Here is a 15,673-nt window from a genome sequence, read left to right as displayed (position 1 = left end):
GAAAGGGCAACATTTGAGTGGGAAACTGATATAAGTTCTCATTTTGGGCTGCGGTTTCAGGCCTTTCAGCTTGATAGTAAGGCTTCACCAGGGACCCACCCTTTTCTGCCTGGAATTTCTCTGCCCCCCCGGCCCCCTCCCCGTCTCTATCACCTGGACCCTTACCCGTCACCCCCTCACTGCCTCCTTGGCTCCTCCTTCCCCTAGGCTTCTCTCACAGCAGGGCAGCCAAGAGTTTCCTCAGACCCAAGTCAGGTTCCATTCCCACTCTGCTCGAAACCCTCGCAGAGTCAAAGCCAAGTCGTCACAGCTGCCTCCAAGGCCCTGCACACTCAAGTGTGGCTCTTCCTGCCTCTTCCTTCCCCTCTCCTCTTGTGCCTGCACACTCAAGTGTGGCTCTTCCTGCCTCTTCCTTCCCCTCTCCGCTTGTGCCTGCACACTCAAGTGTGGCTCTTCCTGCCTCTTCCTTCCCCTCTCCGCTTGTGCCTGCACACTCAAGTGTGGCTCTTCCCCGACCTCTTCCTTCCCCTCTCCTCTTGTGTAGCTCTTGTAAGCCAAAAAGTGTATGAGACAAGTCTTCATCAACTCAGAAAGTGTATTTTGCCAAGGTTAAGGATGCATCCATGCCACAGCCTCAGGAGGCCCTGATGACATGTGCCCAGGGTGGTCGAGGCACAGCTTACTTTTATACATTTTTGGGAGACATAATGTCAGAGACATTTGAGCCAGAGCAACTCCATCTCGAATAGGGGCTGAGTAAAATAAGGCTGAGACCTACTGGGCAGCATTCCCAGGAGGCTAGGCATTCTAAGTCACAGGATGAGACAGGAGGTCGGCACAAGATACAGGCCACAAAGACCTTGCTGATAAAACAGGTTGCAATAAAGAAGCCAGACAAGGTCGGGCACGGTGGCTCACACCTTTAATCCCAGCACTTTGGGAGGCCGAGGCGGGCAGATCACCTGAGGTCAGGAGTTCGAGACCAACCTGGCCAACATGGTGAAACCCCATCTCTACTAAAAAAATACAAAAATTAAGGCCGGGCGCGGTGGCTCAAGCCTGTAATCCCAGCACTTTGGGAGGCCGAGACGGGCGAATCACGAGGTCAGGAGATCGAAACCATCCTGGCTAACACGGTGAAACCCCGTCTCTACTAAAAATACAAAAAAATTAGCTGGGCGAGGTGGCGGGCGCCTGTAATCCCAGCTACTCTGGAGGCTGAGGCAGGAGAATGGCGTGAACCCGGGAGGCGGAGCTTGCAGTGAGCTGAGATCCGGCCACTGCACTCCAGCCTGGGGGCAGAGCGAGACTCTGTCTCAAAAAAAAAAAAAAAAAAAAATACAAAAATTAGCCGGGAGTGGTGGCAGGCATCTGTAATCCCAGTTACTCAGGAGGCTGAGGCAGGAGAACTGCTTGAACCTGAGAGGCAGAGTTTGCATTGAACTGAGATCACGCCACTGCACTCCAGCCTGGGTGACAGAACGAGACTCTGTCTCAAAAAAAAAGAAGCCAGACAAAACCCATCAAAACCAAGACGGCAGTAAAAGTGACCTCTAGTCATCCTCACTGCTCATTATGTGCTAGTTATAATGCATTAGCATGCTAAAAGGCACTCTCACCAGCGCCATGACAGTTTACAAATGCCATGGCAACGTCAGGAAGTTACCCTATATGGTCTAACAAGGGGATGAACCCTCAGTTCTGCAAAGTGCCCACCACTTCCCCAGAAAACTCATGAATAATCCACCCCTTCTTTAGCATATAATCAAGAAATGACTGTAAGTATCCTTAGTCAAGCAGCCCATGCCGCTGCTCTGCCTGTGGAGTAGCCACTCTTTATTCCTTTACTTTCCTAACAAACTTGCTTTCACTTTACTCTATGGACTCACCCAGAATTCTTTTTTGCACAAGATCCAGGAACCCTCTCTTGGGGTCTGGGTCAGAACTCCTTTCCAGTAACAGTGATACATCAATCAATATATGTAAGATTTGCATTAGTTCCATCTAGAAGGGTGGGACAACTTGAAGCATGCAAGGAGTGGGGGGTCTTCCAGGTCATAGGCAGATTTAAACATATTCTGACTGCAATTGGTTGAAGAGTTATTTATGATCAGTAGAAAGGAATATCTGGTTTGTGATCAGGGGTTGTAAAGGCTGAGGTTTTATCATGCATATGAAACCTTTAAATAGCAGGCTTTAGAGATAATAGACTGTAAATGTTTCTTATCAGACTTAAGGTTTGTGTTGATGTAAACCCTGGACATGTCCAACCCCCACTTCCTGTCATGGCCTGAACAGGTTAGTCTTTCAGGTTAAATTTTAGAATGCCCTGGCTGAGGAGGAAGTTCATTCAGATGGTTGGGCGGGTCTTCAAATTTTATTTTTGGTTACACCCTCATGGCTGTAGGCTGTAGACTCCCTTCCCTGGTTCTGTTTCCCTCCCTCTGTTGCATACTGTATGTTGTGCATATTCACCTTTGTACACTTTTGTCCCCCTAGAAGGTCAGCTCTAGGAGGGCAGGAGCTTTGACAAGGCCTAGTGAGTCTTCGAGCCCATATCAGGGACACCAGCCAAGGTCCCTTAGGGGTCAGGGCTCAGCGGATACAGACCAGGCTGGGCTCACCATGCACCACTTCCTGGACACAAGCACCCTCTACCAGGAAGGCGGGACACATAAGATAACAGAGGCGACCTCTACCTCGGCAGAGGTGGGAGGGAGAGGAGCTTGAAGGGTGTCAGGACACCCTCTAGGAGAAATGGACCTCTTAGCCAGGGCCTGGCAACAAAACGGGAAGTGATGTTCACCCAACCAAGCTGCTCGGCCTTTGTAAATAAACAAAGGCTCCCCAGGGGCCCAGGCAAAGGCTGGCAGTGCCCTCACACACAGACATGCCCAGACTCAAACCTAACTTGGTATGTGGTCACTCTGGCAGCTCAGCCTCCCCTTCCTCACTGTTCCCTGGAGAGCTCTGCCTACCCACGTAAGCCCCTTCCCCTGTCTCCTCTCTGCTCCTCACTGGCTGAGGAAAAAAACCATCTCCCCAACAGGTGATGGCCTGTCAGGTGTATGTGGCTTGGGCCACCCTCATAGTCACGTAGCAGCCCCCACACTTTCATGCTGTATGGCATCAAAGGATCTTTGGCATATGTCGGGCATGATGGCTCACGCCTGTAATCCCAGCACTTTGAGACACCAGGGTAGGTGAATCACCTGAGGTCAGGGGTTCAAGGCCAGCCTGGCCAATATGGTGAAGCCCTGTCTCTACTAAAATACAAAATGAGCTGGGCATGGTGGTGGGCGCCTGTAGTCCCAGCTACTCTGGGACTATTCCCAGCTAGGCTGAGGCAGGAGAATCACTTGAACCTGGGAGGTGGAGATTTCAGTGAGCTGAGATCGCGCCACTGCACTCCAGCCTGGGCGACAGAGCAAGACTCTGTCTCAAAGAAAAAAAAAGAAAGATCTTTGGCCCAAATGTCATGCATTTGATAAACTCCTCTGTGCTAGGAGTTTCAACACAGTAATGATGATGTGGCAGGCCAGGTCTCACTAACAGTTGAACAGGCAGGCTTCCAGAACCACTGCTTCAGCCCTGACTGAATGGTTAGATATTAAAGGCTGAAAGGGCCAGTGCTCCTACACAATGGCTGGAATGTAACAGAAGCCCTCCAAGAGTCTTGCCTGGGCCTCTCCTGGGCCTTGAAACATGTCAAGACAATGAAGGGATTCTTACATTTCTCCTACCAGGACCCGTTTAGGATTAAGCAAGTTTTACTGGGGGTCTAAAGAAACTCCCCAGACCTCCATACCTTAGCTGGAGACAAGATAAAGGTAATGACCCCCGGTGCCAGCACCTATCTAGATCAAGTAGATGAGGCTCTGGAGAAAGGTCTCCAGGACCCACACGTTTTTGTTGTTATTATTGTTGTTGTTTGAGACAAAGTCTCACTCTGTCACTCAGGCTGGGGTGCAGTGGCGTGATCTCAGCTCACTGCAACTCCTGCCTCCCGAGTTCAAGCAATTCTTCTGTCTCAGCCTCCAGAGTAGCTAGGACTACAGGTGCACGCCACCACGTCTAGCTAATTTTTGTATTTTTAGTAGAGATGGGGTTTCACCATATTGGTCAGGCTGATCTCGAACTCCTGACCTCAGGTGATCCACCCACCTCGGCCTCCCAAAGTGCTGGGATTATAGGCGTGAGCCACTGTGCCCGGCCGACCTACACCTTAGTTATAGATTACAAGGAATCCATCACTTGGGTCTTTAGACAAATGCACACTCGCAAGTAGACATATAACTTAGAAGGTATATAAGCACTGGAAAAGCTTTGTAACTTTGAGTTAGTCTGGTGAATTGCCCCTGCCCTTCTCCCTGTACCTGTTTACATAAATAAACTCTCTTCTTTCCCAGGTCATCTGCATCTGGTTATGCAGATGCATAACGTTACTGGACCATGAGAACAAGCAGCCCAACCCTCAGTTCAGTCCAGGAACAGTGATGGTGGTGAAGACCCCATATGTGCTGAGCATTTACCCTGCTCCAAGCCCTATGTCTAGCAATTGCAAATAATCCCTATCTTTCTTTTTTTTGTTGTTGTTATTTAGTTTTTATTTCATAATCATAAACTTAACTCTGCAATCCAGCTAGGCATGGGAGAGAACAATGAAAACATGGAACCCAAAGGGAACTGCAGCGAGAGCACAAAGATTCTAGGATACTGCGAGCAAATGGGGTGGAGGGGTGCTCTCCTGAGCTACAGAAGGAATGGTCTGGTGGTTAAGATAAAACACAAGTCAAACTTATTCGAGTTGTCCACAGTCAGCAATGGTGATCTTCTTGCTGGTCTTGCCATTCCTGGACCCAAAGCGCTCCATGGCCTCCACAATATTCATGCCTTCTTTCACTTTGCCAAAGACCACATGCTTGCCATCCAACCACTCAGTCTTGGCAGTGCAGATGAAACAGTGGGAACCATTTGTGTTGGGTCCAGCATTTGCCATGGACAAGATGCCAGGACCTGTATGTTTTAGGATGAAGTTCTCATCTTCAAATTTCTCCCCGTAGATGGACTTGCCACCAGTGCCATTATGGCGTGTGAAGTCACCACCCTGACACATAAACCCTAGAATAATTCTGTGAAAGCAGGAACCCTTATAACCAAATCCTTTCTCTCCAGTGCTCAGAGCACGAAAATTTTCTGCTGTCTTTGGAACCTTGTCTGCAAACAGCTCGAGGGAGACGCGGCCCAAGGGCTCGCCGTCGACGGCAATGTCGAAGAACACCGTAGGGTTGACCATGGCTAGTAGTACAAGAATTTCCTCGGCGGCAGCGTCTGCAAAGCCATCCCTATCTTTCTCAAGCCTCACAAACAAGTTACAAGGCAGGTACCACTGTTTTCATTTTATAGACCAGGAAACTGAAGCACAACAAGGTAGATGACTTGTCCAAGATATCATCGGGTATAACTGGAGAAGCCCAGGATCTGAACCCTGGTCCATATGACACCAGATCCCAGCTCCCTGCCCGCCAGCCTTCCCTGGGTGCAGCAGGACACAGCCCAGGCCTCAAGGATTCATGTTTCAAATAGAACAGATTTCAGTGGCTGACTCTGCTGCACTCCGGAGCCTGGGAGGGGCAACACTCCACCTGGAGAACTCAGAAGGTGGCACAGAATGGGGGACAGTGGCTGCATCTTGGGGGACAGTGGCTGCATCTCGAAGGAGCAGGTTTCTGCCAGTCATGGAAAATACGCTCCAGAGAGAAGGCCCCAGGGACACAAAGATGTGGAATCATGGATGAGTGTGGCCCGGGGATAAATTCAAGGAAGAGGAGCAAGACAGAGTGTGTGTGTGCTGGGATTACAGGCGTGAGCCACCGCAACTGACCCCCTTTGACTATTTTGAATGCTATTGTGAAAATGGCTATATAAGTATCTGCTTGAGCCTCTACTTTCAATTCTTTTGAGGATGTACCTAGAAGTGGAATTGCTGGGTCATATAGTAATTTTGTTTGGCTTTTTGCAGAATCGCCATGTTTTTTATAGCAGCTGCACCATTTTACATTGCCAGCAACAAGGTACAAGGCCTTCAATTTCTCCAAATTCTCATCAGTACTTGTGACTTCCATTTTAAAAATAACTGTCCCAGGCCGGGCGCGGTGGCTCACGCCTGTAATCCCAGCACTTCGGGAGGCCGAGGCAGGTGGATCATGAGGTCAGGAGATGGAGACCATCCTGGCTAACATGGTGAAACCCTGTCTCTACTAAAAATACAAACAAATTAGCTGGACGTGGTGGCGGGCACCTGTAGTCCCAGCTACTCGGGAGGCTGAGGCAGAATGGCGTGAACCTGGGGTTTGGAGCTTGCAGTGAGCGGAGATCGCGCCACTGCACCCCAGCCTGGGCTATAGAGCGAGACTCTGTCTCAAAAACAAAACGAAACAAAACAAAAAATCTGTCCCAGTGGGTGAGAGGTGGTATCTCATGGTTTTGATTTGTATAGTTTGGAATCATTACATTTCCCTAATGATCAATTGACAATGAACATCTTTTCAGGTGCTTATTTGCCATTTGTGTTTCTTCTCTGAAGAAAATGTGTGGGAAACTGGACGAAGGGTACTTTTCATAACCTCTGTCTTCACTGGGGTTTTCTGTTTGTTGATTCATTGCCATAATCCATTCTGTTGCTTATTTAAATAGGGTTTTCTTTGGCTTTTTGAACTTCTTTGTAATAGCTGCTTTGCTTTGAAGCCTCTGTTTGCTGAATCCAATATCTGAGGACTGTCAGACACAATTTCTTTTTTTTGTTTGTTTTTCTTTTTTTGAGACGGAGTCTCGCTCTGTCACCCAGGCTGGAGTGCAGTGGCCAGATCTCACTCACTGCAAGCTCCGCCTCCCGGGTTTACGCCATTCTCCTGCCTCAGCCTCCAGAGTAGCTGGGACTACAGGCGCCCGCCACCTCGCCCGGCTAGTTTTTTGTATTTTTTAGTAGAGACGGGGTTTCACCATGTTAGCCAGGATGGTCTCGATCTCCTGACCTCGTGACCTGCCCGTCTCGGCCTCCCAAAGTGCTGGGATTACAGGCTTGAGCCTCCGCGCCCGGCCTGTCAGACACAATTTCTATTGAATTCTCTTTTTTCTGAGGATGGGTCTTTGTATGTCTTATAATGTTTTGTTGAATACTTGATATTTGAGATAATGTATTGAAGCAACTCTGGATTCCCCCTCTTGTGCACTATTGTTTTTGTTTTGTTTGTGAACTCTATCTTCGCAGCAATGTGTGGCTGCTTTCTTCTTATTTTTATGTTTAAGACTGCTTCCTGGGTTTTGCAACTGTGACTTCATACATTAGCATTCAGTTGGAGGTTAGTCAGACTATGCTCATAGCCAGTTAGGCTTCTGTCCTCTGCTGATGGATCTGCAATTTGGCAGAGGGCACCTTCTAACCACAGGCCACATTCAAGTCTACTCTAGCTATTAGATTCCATAGGATCTCTTGCGTCTTCTCCGCATATATAGTCATATTCAGTTGGCCAGAGATGCATGAGTGGCTTCAGCTCAATCCAATCTTTGTCACACATGTGCTCATCCTCTGCTCAATGTGGCATATGTGCGAGTTTATCAAGGCCCCTATTGCTGTCTCACCACCTGGAACTCCCTAATAAAACCTTAGTTATCCTTTTGGTCCATTTCTTGTTCAAAAAAAGTCTTGAGTTTAGGCTAGGCACAGCGGCTCATGCCTGTAATCCCAGCACTTTGGGATACTGAGGTGGGCACGTTACTTAAAGTCAGGAGATCGAGACCAGCCTGGCCAATATGGCGAAACCCTGTCTCTACGAAAACCACAAAAATTAGCCAGGTGTGGTGGTGCGTGCCTGTAATCCAAGCTACTGGAGAGGCTGAGGCAGAATTGCTTGAACCCGGGAGGTAGAGGTTGCAGTGAGTGGAGATGGCCCAACTGTGCTCCAGCCTGGGCAACAGAGTGAGACTGAGTTTCAAACCAACCAACCAACAAACAAACAAAAAGGGTCTGACTTCAGGTTAGCAAAGCTGCTGGACATCCCTGATCACTTGTCAGTGAGATCCAATTTAGCTGACAGTATTTAAATCAAGTGACATCCCTCTGGTAGTATAATCAAAGGTAATAGTTTCTTTATCTGCCCCCACATTCATCAAATTAAACAGTGTTGGGAAGTTATGACAGTTTCCCCAGGTAGGAACATCACAGACTTTTGCTATTTGCACCCACATTTAAGCAATCCTTCCTTCCTTCCTTCCTTCTTTGCTTTGCAACAGAGTTTCACTCTGTTGCCCAGGTTGGAGTACAGTGGTGTGATATTGGCTCACTATAACCTCCACCTCCTGGGCTCAAGTGATCCTCTAGCCTCAGTCTCCCAAGTAGCTGGAATTACAGGTGCCCACCACCAGACCCGGCTAATTTATGTATTTTTTGTAGAGACAGGGTTTCACCATGTTGCCTGAGCTGGTCTCCAACTCCTGAGTGCAAGCAATCTGCCCACCTAGCCCTCCCAAAGTGTTGGGATTACAGGCATGAGCCACTGCGTCCAGTCTAAGAAATTTTCATGAATGAACACTTATCAGCTTTACATACTGTTATGCCCAGACCGTTTATTCCCCAAAGAAGACCACCAGAGTCCAGAGTCAAAGCCAAGCGGCAAGGATCTTTAATACAAGTTCGAACTTGGTCCCTCCGTTCTACAACATACAAGAGGGCCCGGAACAATGCGTGCGCTTGCTTTTTATAGCTTGAGGTAAACAGGACTTGTCAGGTTACAGAGGAACAAGGCATTACAATTGGTTTACATTTTAAATTATGCTTTTAGCAGCTTTCTTATTGGTTCCTGCGCTTTTACAAACAGTTGTAACCTTATCGGAGGTTCTCCAGGTGTTGTTTTTCTTTGAAATATATGGAGGAATGTGTTTGTATCGGGCCCAGGAAGTGGAGGCATTGCCCAAGGCTGTGATGTGTTTGTGTCCGGCCCAGGAAGTGGAGGCATTGCCCAAGGCTGTGATGTGTTTGTATCAGGCCCAGGAAGTGGAGGCATTGCCCAAGGCTGTGATGTGTTTGTGTCCAGCCCAGGAAGTGGAGGCATATGGGGGGATGTGATGTGCTCAAGGCTGTGATGTGTTTGTGTCCTTTCAATACACATTTGGCAAATTTCCAGAGCATTGAAACTTTGTTTTTTAACTGCCATGATGGTTTTCTACAGATCATAGGTGCCTTGGGGGAAGCAGATTCATTGATCTGCTAACTTCATCATGTCAAAAACTCCAAATAGTATTTTTATTGCAAGAATTCTCTTCTATAATTGCAGTGCTAGACATTGTCTCTTTTCTTTTCTTATTTTCTTTTAAGATGGAGTCTTGCTCCGTCACCCAGGCTGGAGTGCAGTGGTGCAATCTTGGCTCACTGCAACCTCCGCCTCCTTGGTTCTAGCCATTCTCCTTCCTCAGCCTCCCTAGTAGCTGGGATTACAGGTGTGCACCACCACAACCAGCTAATTTTTGAATTTTTAGTAGAGACAGGATTTCACCATGTTGGCCAGGCTGGTCTTGAACTTCTGACTGACCTCAGGTGATCCGCCCGCCTTGGCCTCCCAAAGCACTGGAATTACAGGTGTGAGCCACTGCACCCGGCGTGATGTTGTCTGTTTTCATTCACAATCCATTTCTACATTTATTTCCTTACTCCCTGTGTTGCAAGGGCTGGCTAGAAAGCTACATTTCCCAGGCCATGCAATCTAGACTTACAGCAACCTTTACCTCCAGGCTTAAGTGATCCTCCCACCTCAGTGTCCTCAGTAGTTGGGACTACAGGGGCATGCCACCACGCCTAGCTAATTTTTGTATTTTTTTTTTAGAGACAGGGTTTCACCATGTTGCCCAGACTCCTGAGCTCAAGGGATCCTCCTGCCTTGGTCTTCCAAAGTGCTGGGACTACAGGCGTGAAATCCCTGCTCCCCACCAGCCCAGCCAATTAAACTTCATTCGTATAAAAAAAAAGAAAAACCTGGCCGGGTGCAGTGGCTCACACCTGTAATCCCAGCACTTTGGGAGGCCGAGATGGGCGGATCATGAGGTCAGGAGATCGAGACCATCCTGGCTAACACAGTGAAAGCCCATCTCTACTAAAAATATAAAAAATAAGCCAGGCGTGGTGGCGGGCGCCTGTAGTCCCAGCTACTCGTGAGGCAGAGGCAGGAGAATGGCGGGAACCCGGGAGGCGGAGCTTGCAGTGAGCCGAGATCACGCCACTGCACTCCAGCCTGGGCGACAAAGCGAGACTCTGTCTCAAAAAAAAAAAAAAAAGAAAAGAAAAGAAACCTTGGGCCGGGCGCGGTGGCTCAAGCCTGTAATCCCAGCACTTTGGGAGGCCGAGACAGGCGGATCACGAGGTCAGGAGATCGAGACCATCCTGGTTAACACGGTGAAACCCCGTCTCTACTAAAAATACAAAAACTAGCCGGGCGAGGTGGCGGGAGCCTGTAGTCCCAGCTACTCTGGAGGCTGAGGCAGGAGAATGGCGTAAACCCGGGAGGCGGAGCTTGCAGTGAGCTGAGATCTGGCCACTGCACTCCAGGCGACAGAGCGAGACTCCGCCTCAAAAAAAAAAAAAAAAAAAAAGAAAAGAAACCTTGAAGAAAGCAAAAAAGACAAAGCATAAATTGGGAGAAAATATTTGCAGATCTTATATTTGATATAGAACTTTAATACAAAATATAAAAATAAGAGCCCAATAATAAGAGGACAACCCAGTTTAAAATTGGGCAAGAGAGACCTGAATAGACATTTCAATGAAGACAACATGTAAATGGCTCATAATCACATGAAAATATGCTCAACATCATAAGCAATTAGGAAAAGCAAATTAAAGCCACGATGCAATACCAATACACACCATGCAATACACACCAATCGGAATGGTTAAAATTAAGATTGCTAATACTAAATGCTGATAAACATGCTTAGCAAGTGGAACCTTCATAAATTGCTGATTGGAGTATAAAAAGGTACATTCTCTTTACATATCAGTTTGGCAGTTTCTCAAAGGATTAGATATAAACTTAGCATAAGACCCAGCAATTTTACTTCTATGATTCTACTCAAGAGATATGAAAACATATGTCCATATAAAGATTAGTATGAGAATGTTCATTACAGCATTATTCAAAATAGCCAAAATGTGAACAAATGCTTATTAACTACAGAATGGATAAACAAAATGTGGTATGTATGTTCCTATATAGGAGTACTTTGGAAAAAAAAAAGAAAAGAAATTAAATACTGATCTTTCCACAATATGTAAAAAAAAAAAAACCTAAAAAACATTATGAAGGCCGGGCGCGGTGGCTCAAGCCTGTAATCCCAGCACTTTGGGAGGCCGAGACGGGCGGATCACGAGGTCAGGAGATCGAGACCATCCTGGCTAACACGGTGAAACTCCGTCTCTACTAAAAATACAAAAAAACTAGCTGGGCGAGGTGGCGGGCGCCTGTAGTCCCAGCTACTCAGGAGGCTGAGGCAGGAGAATGGCGTAAACCCGGGAGGCAGAGCTTGCAGTGAGCTGAGATCCGGCCACTGCACTCCAGTCCGGGCGACAGAGCGAGACTCCGCCTCAAAAAAAAAAAAAAAACATTATGACGTGGAAGAAGATAAGACCATCTCTTTCATAATTCTATTTATATGAAATTCCCAGAAAAGTCAAAATTTTAAAGACATCTGTTGCTTAGGGCTGAGAATGGAAGTGAGGACTTATGGCAAACAGGGTTTAAATCAATTTTTGGAGGTAATTAAAATGTTTTAAAACAGAAAATTTCTGGCCGGGCACGGTGGCTCATGCCTGTAATCCCAGCACTTTGGGAGGCTGAGGCGGGTGGATCACTTGAGGTCAGGAGTTCGAGGCCAGCCTGGCCAACATGGTGAAACCCTGTCTCTGCTAAAAATACAAAAATTAGCCTGGTGTGGAGGCGTGCACACCTGTAATCTCAGCTACTCAGGAGGCTGTAGCAGGAGAATCACTTAAACCTTGGTAGGTGGAGATTGCAGTGAGTCAAGATCGTGCCACTGCACTCCAGCCTGGGTGACAGAGCAAGACTCCGTCTCAAAAAAAAAACAAAAAACAAACAAACAAAAATCCCAGGAAATTGCAGAACTCTAGAGCTGACAATTGCACAACTCTATAAACTAACTAAAAGTCATTGAAATGCATGTTTGCAATGAGAGAATCTTACTGTTTGTAAATTTTGCCTAACAGATTTCCACCTGGAAAAATGGAAGAAAGGTACACACCCTAATACCCACAGGTCTTCCTATCTAGGCAGTAGCATGACTTTCTACTTTCTTTATCAGCTAAATCTGGCTGCCTGTAATAGATTTCAAAAAAGGGCATGAAGCTGGCGCCCTCTCTTCATTCCTTTGCAAAGTGATTTTGCAGCTCCTCCCAGTAAGAATTGGAGTCTGTTTCTTCATGCCTTGATTCTGGACTGCCCTCTTGAATTATTTTCACCAACAGAATGTGGCAAAAGTGATGTTGTGTTAGTTTTCAGCCTGGGCCTCAGGAGATTTTAAACCCTCTTACTCTCTTACAGAAACTGTCTCAGCTATTATGAAGACAAGCCTGGGCTAGTCTGTCAGATGATGAGAAGCAGTTGGTGCATCACCCACAACACCGCAGCAGATTGACAGCCGCTTGAGTGAGGTTATCCTGGACCATCCAGCTGACGCAGGTACATGACCATGTGTAGCTGAAGGTAGCTCAGCCTGGTCCAGATTAATAGAACTATGCAATCGATCTGTGGACACGTGGCTAAAAACACTCTTGTTATTCTAATGCACTAGTTTTGGGGTGATTGGTTATGCAGCCGTAGCTAACTAACACACTGACCCTGGTTTTGCTCATTGGGAGGCTCTCCTCTGTCCATTGATCTCTAGGTCGTGTCTGAGCTGGACAGTGAGTAGGATGACTCAGGGACTGCCCTTCTCTACTAGTCTGCTCTTGGCGTTGGGTCCCGTGTCATCGTCACAGGATTGCCTAATAGCAGGATTTGGCAAACTAGAGCTCATGGGTAACATCCAGGCTGCTGTCTGTTTTTGTAAATAAAGTTTTATCAAAATATGGGTGGATCACATGAGGTCAGGAGTTTGAGACCAGCCTGGCCAACACGGTGAAACCCTGTCTCTACTAAAAACACAAAAATTAGTCAGGTGTGGTGGTGTGTGCCTATAGCCCCTGCTACCTGGGAAACTGAGACAGGAGAACCACTTGAACCCAGGAGGCAGAGGTTGCAGTGAGCCAAGATCCCGCCACCACACTCCAGCCTGGGCAGCAGAGTGAGACTCTGCCTCAAAAAAAGAAAAAGAAAAGAAAAGAAAAAAAGAAATACAGTTGCTGTGGTCTGAATGTTTGTCTTCCCCCAAATTCATATGTTGAAACCTAATCCCTCACAGGATAGTATTAAAAGGTGGGGCTTTTAGGTCATGAGGACTCCCTCCTCATGAGCGTGATTAGTGCCCTTATAAAGGAGGTTTGAGGAAGCTCTTTTGCCCTTCTGCCAAGCGAGGATGCACAGAAAGTGCCATCTATGGCCGGGCGCGGTGGCTCAAGCCTGTAATCCCAGCACTTTGGGAGGCCGAGACGGGCGGATCACGAGGTCAGGAGATCGAGACCATCCTGGCTAATATGGTGAAACCCCGTCTCTACTAAAAAAAAAAAATACAAAAAACTAGCCAGGCGACGAGGCGGGCGCCTGTAGTCCCAGCTACTCGGGAGGCTGAGACAGGAGAATGGCGTGAACCCGGGAGGCGGAGCTTGCAGTGAGCTGAGAGCCGGCCACTGCACTCCAGCCTGGGCGGCAGAGCAAGACTCCGTCTCAAAAAAAAAAAAAAAAAAAAAAAAGAAAGTGCCATCTATGAATAACAGGCCCTCACCAGACACTGAATCTGCTGGTGCCTTGATCTTGGACTTTCCAGCCTCCTGAACTGCGAGCAATAAATTTCTGTGGTTTATAGATTACTTTATCTAAGGCATTCCGTTACAGCAGTCCGAGTGGACTGAGACAACAATCATGCTTATTGTTTCTTTTGTCTATGGCTGCTGTCCTCCTGGCAGAGTTGAGTAGTTGTGACAGAAAATGCATAGCCTGCAAAGCTTAAAATATTTACTATCTTGCCCTTTATAGAAAAAGTTTGCTGACTCTCGCCCTATAGGATAATGATCACAAGGATTTCTCTCAAAATACAAGTTCCTTTCAAACCTATAAATCATATAAACTATCTGAATTTATTGAAGAGCTAATAACCTAAGTCAAAAAGCTTACTGCGGCCGGGCTTAGTGGCTCATGCCTGTAATCCCAACATTTTGGGAGGCCGAGGCAAGTGGATCACGAGGTCAGGAGTTCGAGACCAGCCTGGCCAACATGGCAAAACCCCATCTCTACTAAAAATACAAAAATTAGCCAGGCACAGTGGTGTGTACCTGTAATCCCAGCTACTCTGAAGGCTGAGGCAGGAGAATCACTCAAACCCAGGAGGCAGAGGTTGCAGTGAGCTGAGATTGCACCACTGCACTCCAGCCTGGGCGATAGGGCAAGACTCCATCTCAAAAAAAAAAAAAAGAAAAGCTTACTGAGTCTTGGATTATGAAGCTAGGAACCTAAGAATCTCCTCTATCCCAGCAATCAGATATTTTGACTTTAGCTGTTGCTTTAATAGCCTTGGTTTAGTATATCTCTGAAACAGTGGCCTTGCAAAGGAGGCACCAACTAGTCAGCATTGCTCTCAAACTGCATCCTCATGCTCCTCACAATCAAGGTTACTGTCCTCTTTCTCAACAAGTAGGTACTTTAGGAGACTGGAGGATGAGGCTTCCTTCTTGTCCCAATTTTAAACTGCAGTACTAGTTTCTACCACACTGCCTTAGATATCACCATCACCTTGAGGTGGAGACATCAACTTTTTCAACTATGCCAATTAGGATGCTTCTAGCTCAGTGCTAAATGACTCTCCCAGTGGCAGCAGTTGTGGAATATTTCAACATCAGGGCCACCTGAGCTGATAAATAATAGTTGGAGTAAACAATAGACTAACCATCAAGGTTAAAAGGAAAATTTGAGGAATGAGGTGTCCATGGGACCTTGAAAGGCACCAACATATTTCTGAAGATCTGGCAGGCCATGTGCATGCCCAGGGCTGTATGCAGCAGTGTGCATGCTCAGGAAAGACATGAGAAGGTCTCACCTCTGACTGAACATGAGGATATGCACAAGCAGGAAGTGAAGGCTAAGGCAGAGCTTAAACCATCTGGCTGAGAGGCGAAGGCATTCCCCAATGCACATATAGAGCCTCCTGGCAAAGACTTGGAGACTTACTGGTTCCAGGCATTTACAGAAACATCTGTCAAATCATTACTTGACCGCTGTGATGATTAGTTTTGTGTGTCAACTTAGCTAGGTTATAGTACCTCAATATAACTTCAATCAATATAGTACTTCAGTCAAACACTAATCTAGGTGTTGCTGTGATAGTACTTTGTAGATATGGTTAATACCTACAACCAGTTGACATTAAAGAGATTATTCTGCATACTGTGGATGAGTGTCATCTAACCAATTGAAAGGTCTTAAAAGCAAAATTTGTTTCCCTGAAGAAGAAATTCTGC

At 46.9% G+C, this 15,673-nt stretch overlaps 1 protein-coding gene across 1 annotated transcript; it reads right to left on the bottom strand.

Annotated features, from left to right (window-relative positions):
* Positions 1–4,592: 4,592 nt before the first annotated feature.
* LOC117098329 (peptidyl-prolyl cis-trans isomerase A-like) lies at positions 4,593–5,333 on the bottom strand. The gene has a single exon (XM_033236751.1). It carries the CDS (start codon positions 5,294–5,296, stop codon positions 4,799–4,801), a length of 498 nt encoding a protein of 165 aa, XP_033092642.1. The 5' UTR covers positions 5,297–5,333; the 3' UTR covers positions 4,593–4,798.
* Between the last annotated feature and the right edge of the window lie 10,340 nt (positions 5,334–15,673).

Source organism: Trachypithecus francoisi, unplaced genomic scaffold (genome assembly GCF_009764315.1).
Source record: "Trachypithecus francoisi isolate TF-2019V2 unplaced genomic scaffold, Tfra_2.0 Lachesis_group16, whole genome shotgun sequence".
Lineage (NCBI taxonomy): Eukaryota > Metazoa > Chordata > Mammalia > Primates > Cercopithecidae > Trachypithecus > Trachypithecus francoisi.
Note: the sequence above shows the minus strand (reverse complement) of the source record. Positions and strands in the feature narration are given on the sequence as shown.

Bases quoted from the DNA above. Each gene is read 5' to 3' on its own strand.
- LOC117098329 (XM_033236751.1), bottom strand. From the start codon at position 5,296: ATGGTCAACCCTACGGTGTTCTTCGACATTGCCGTCGACGGCGAGCCC.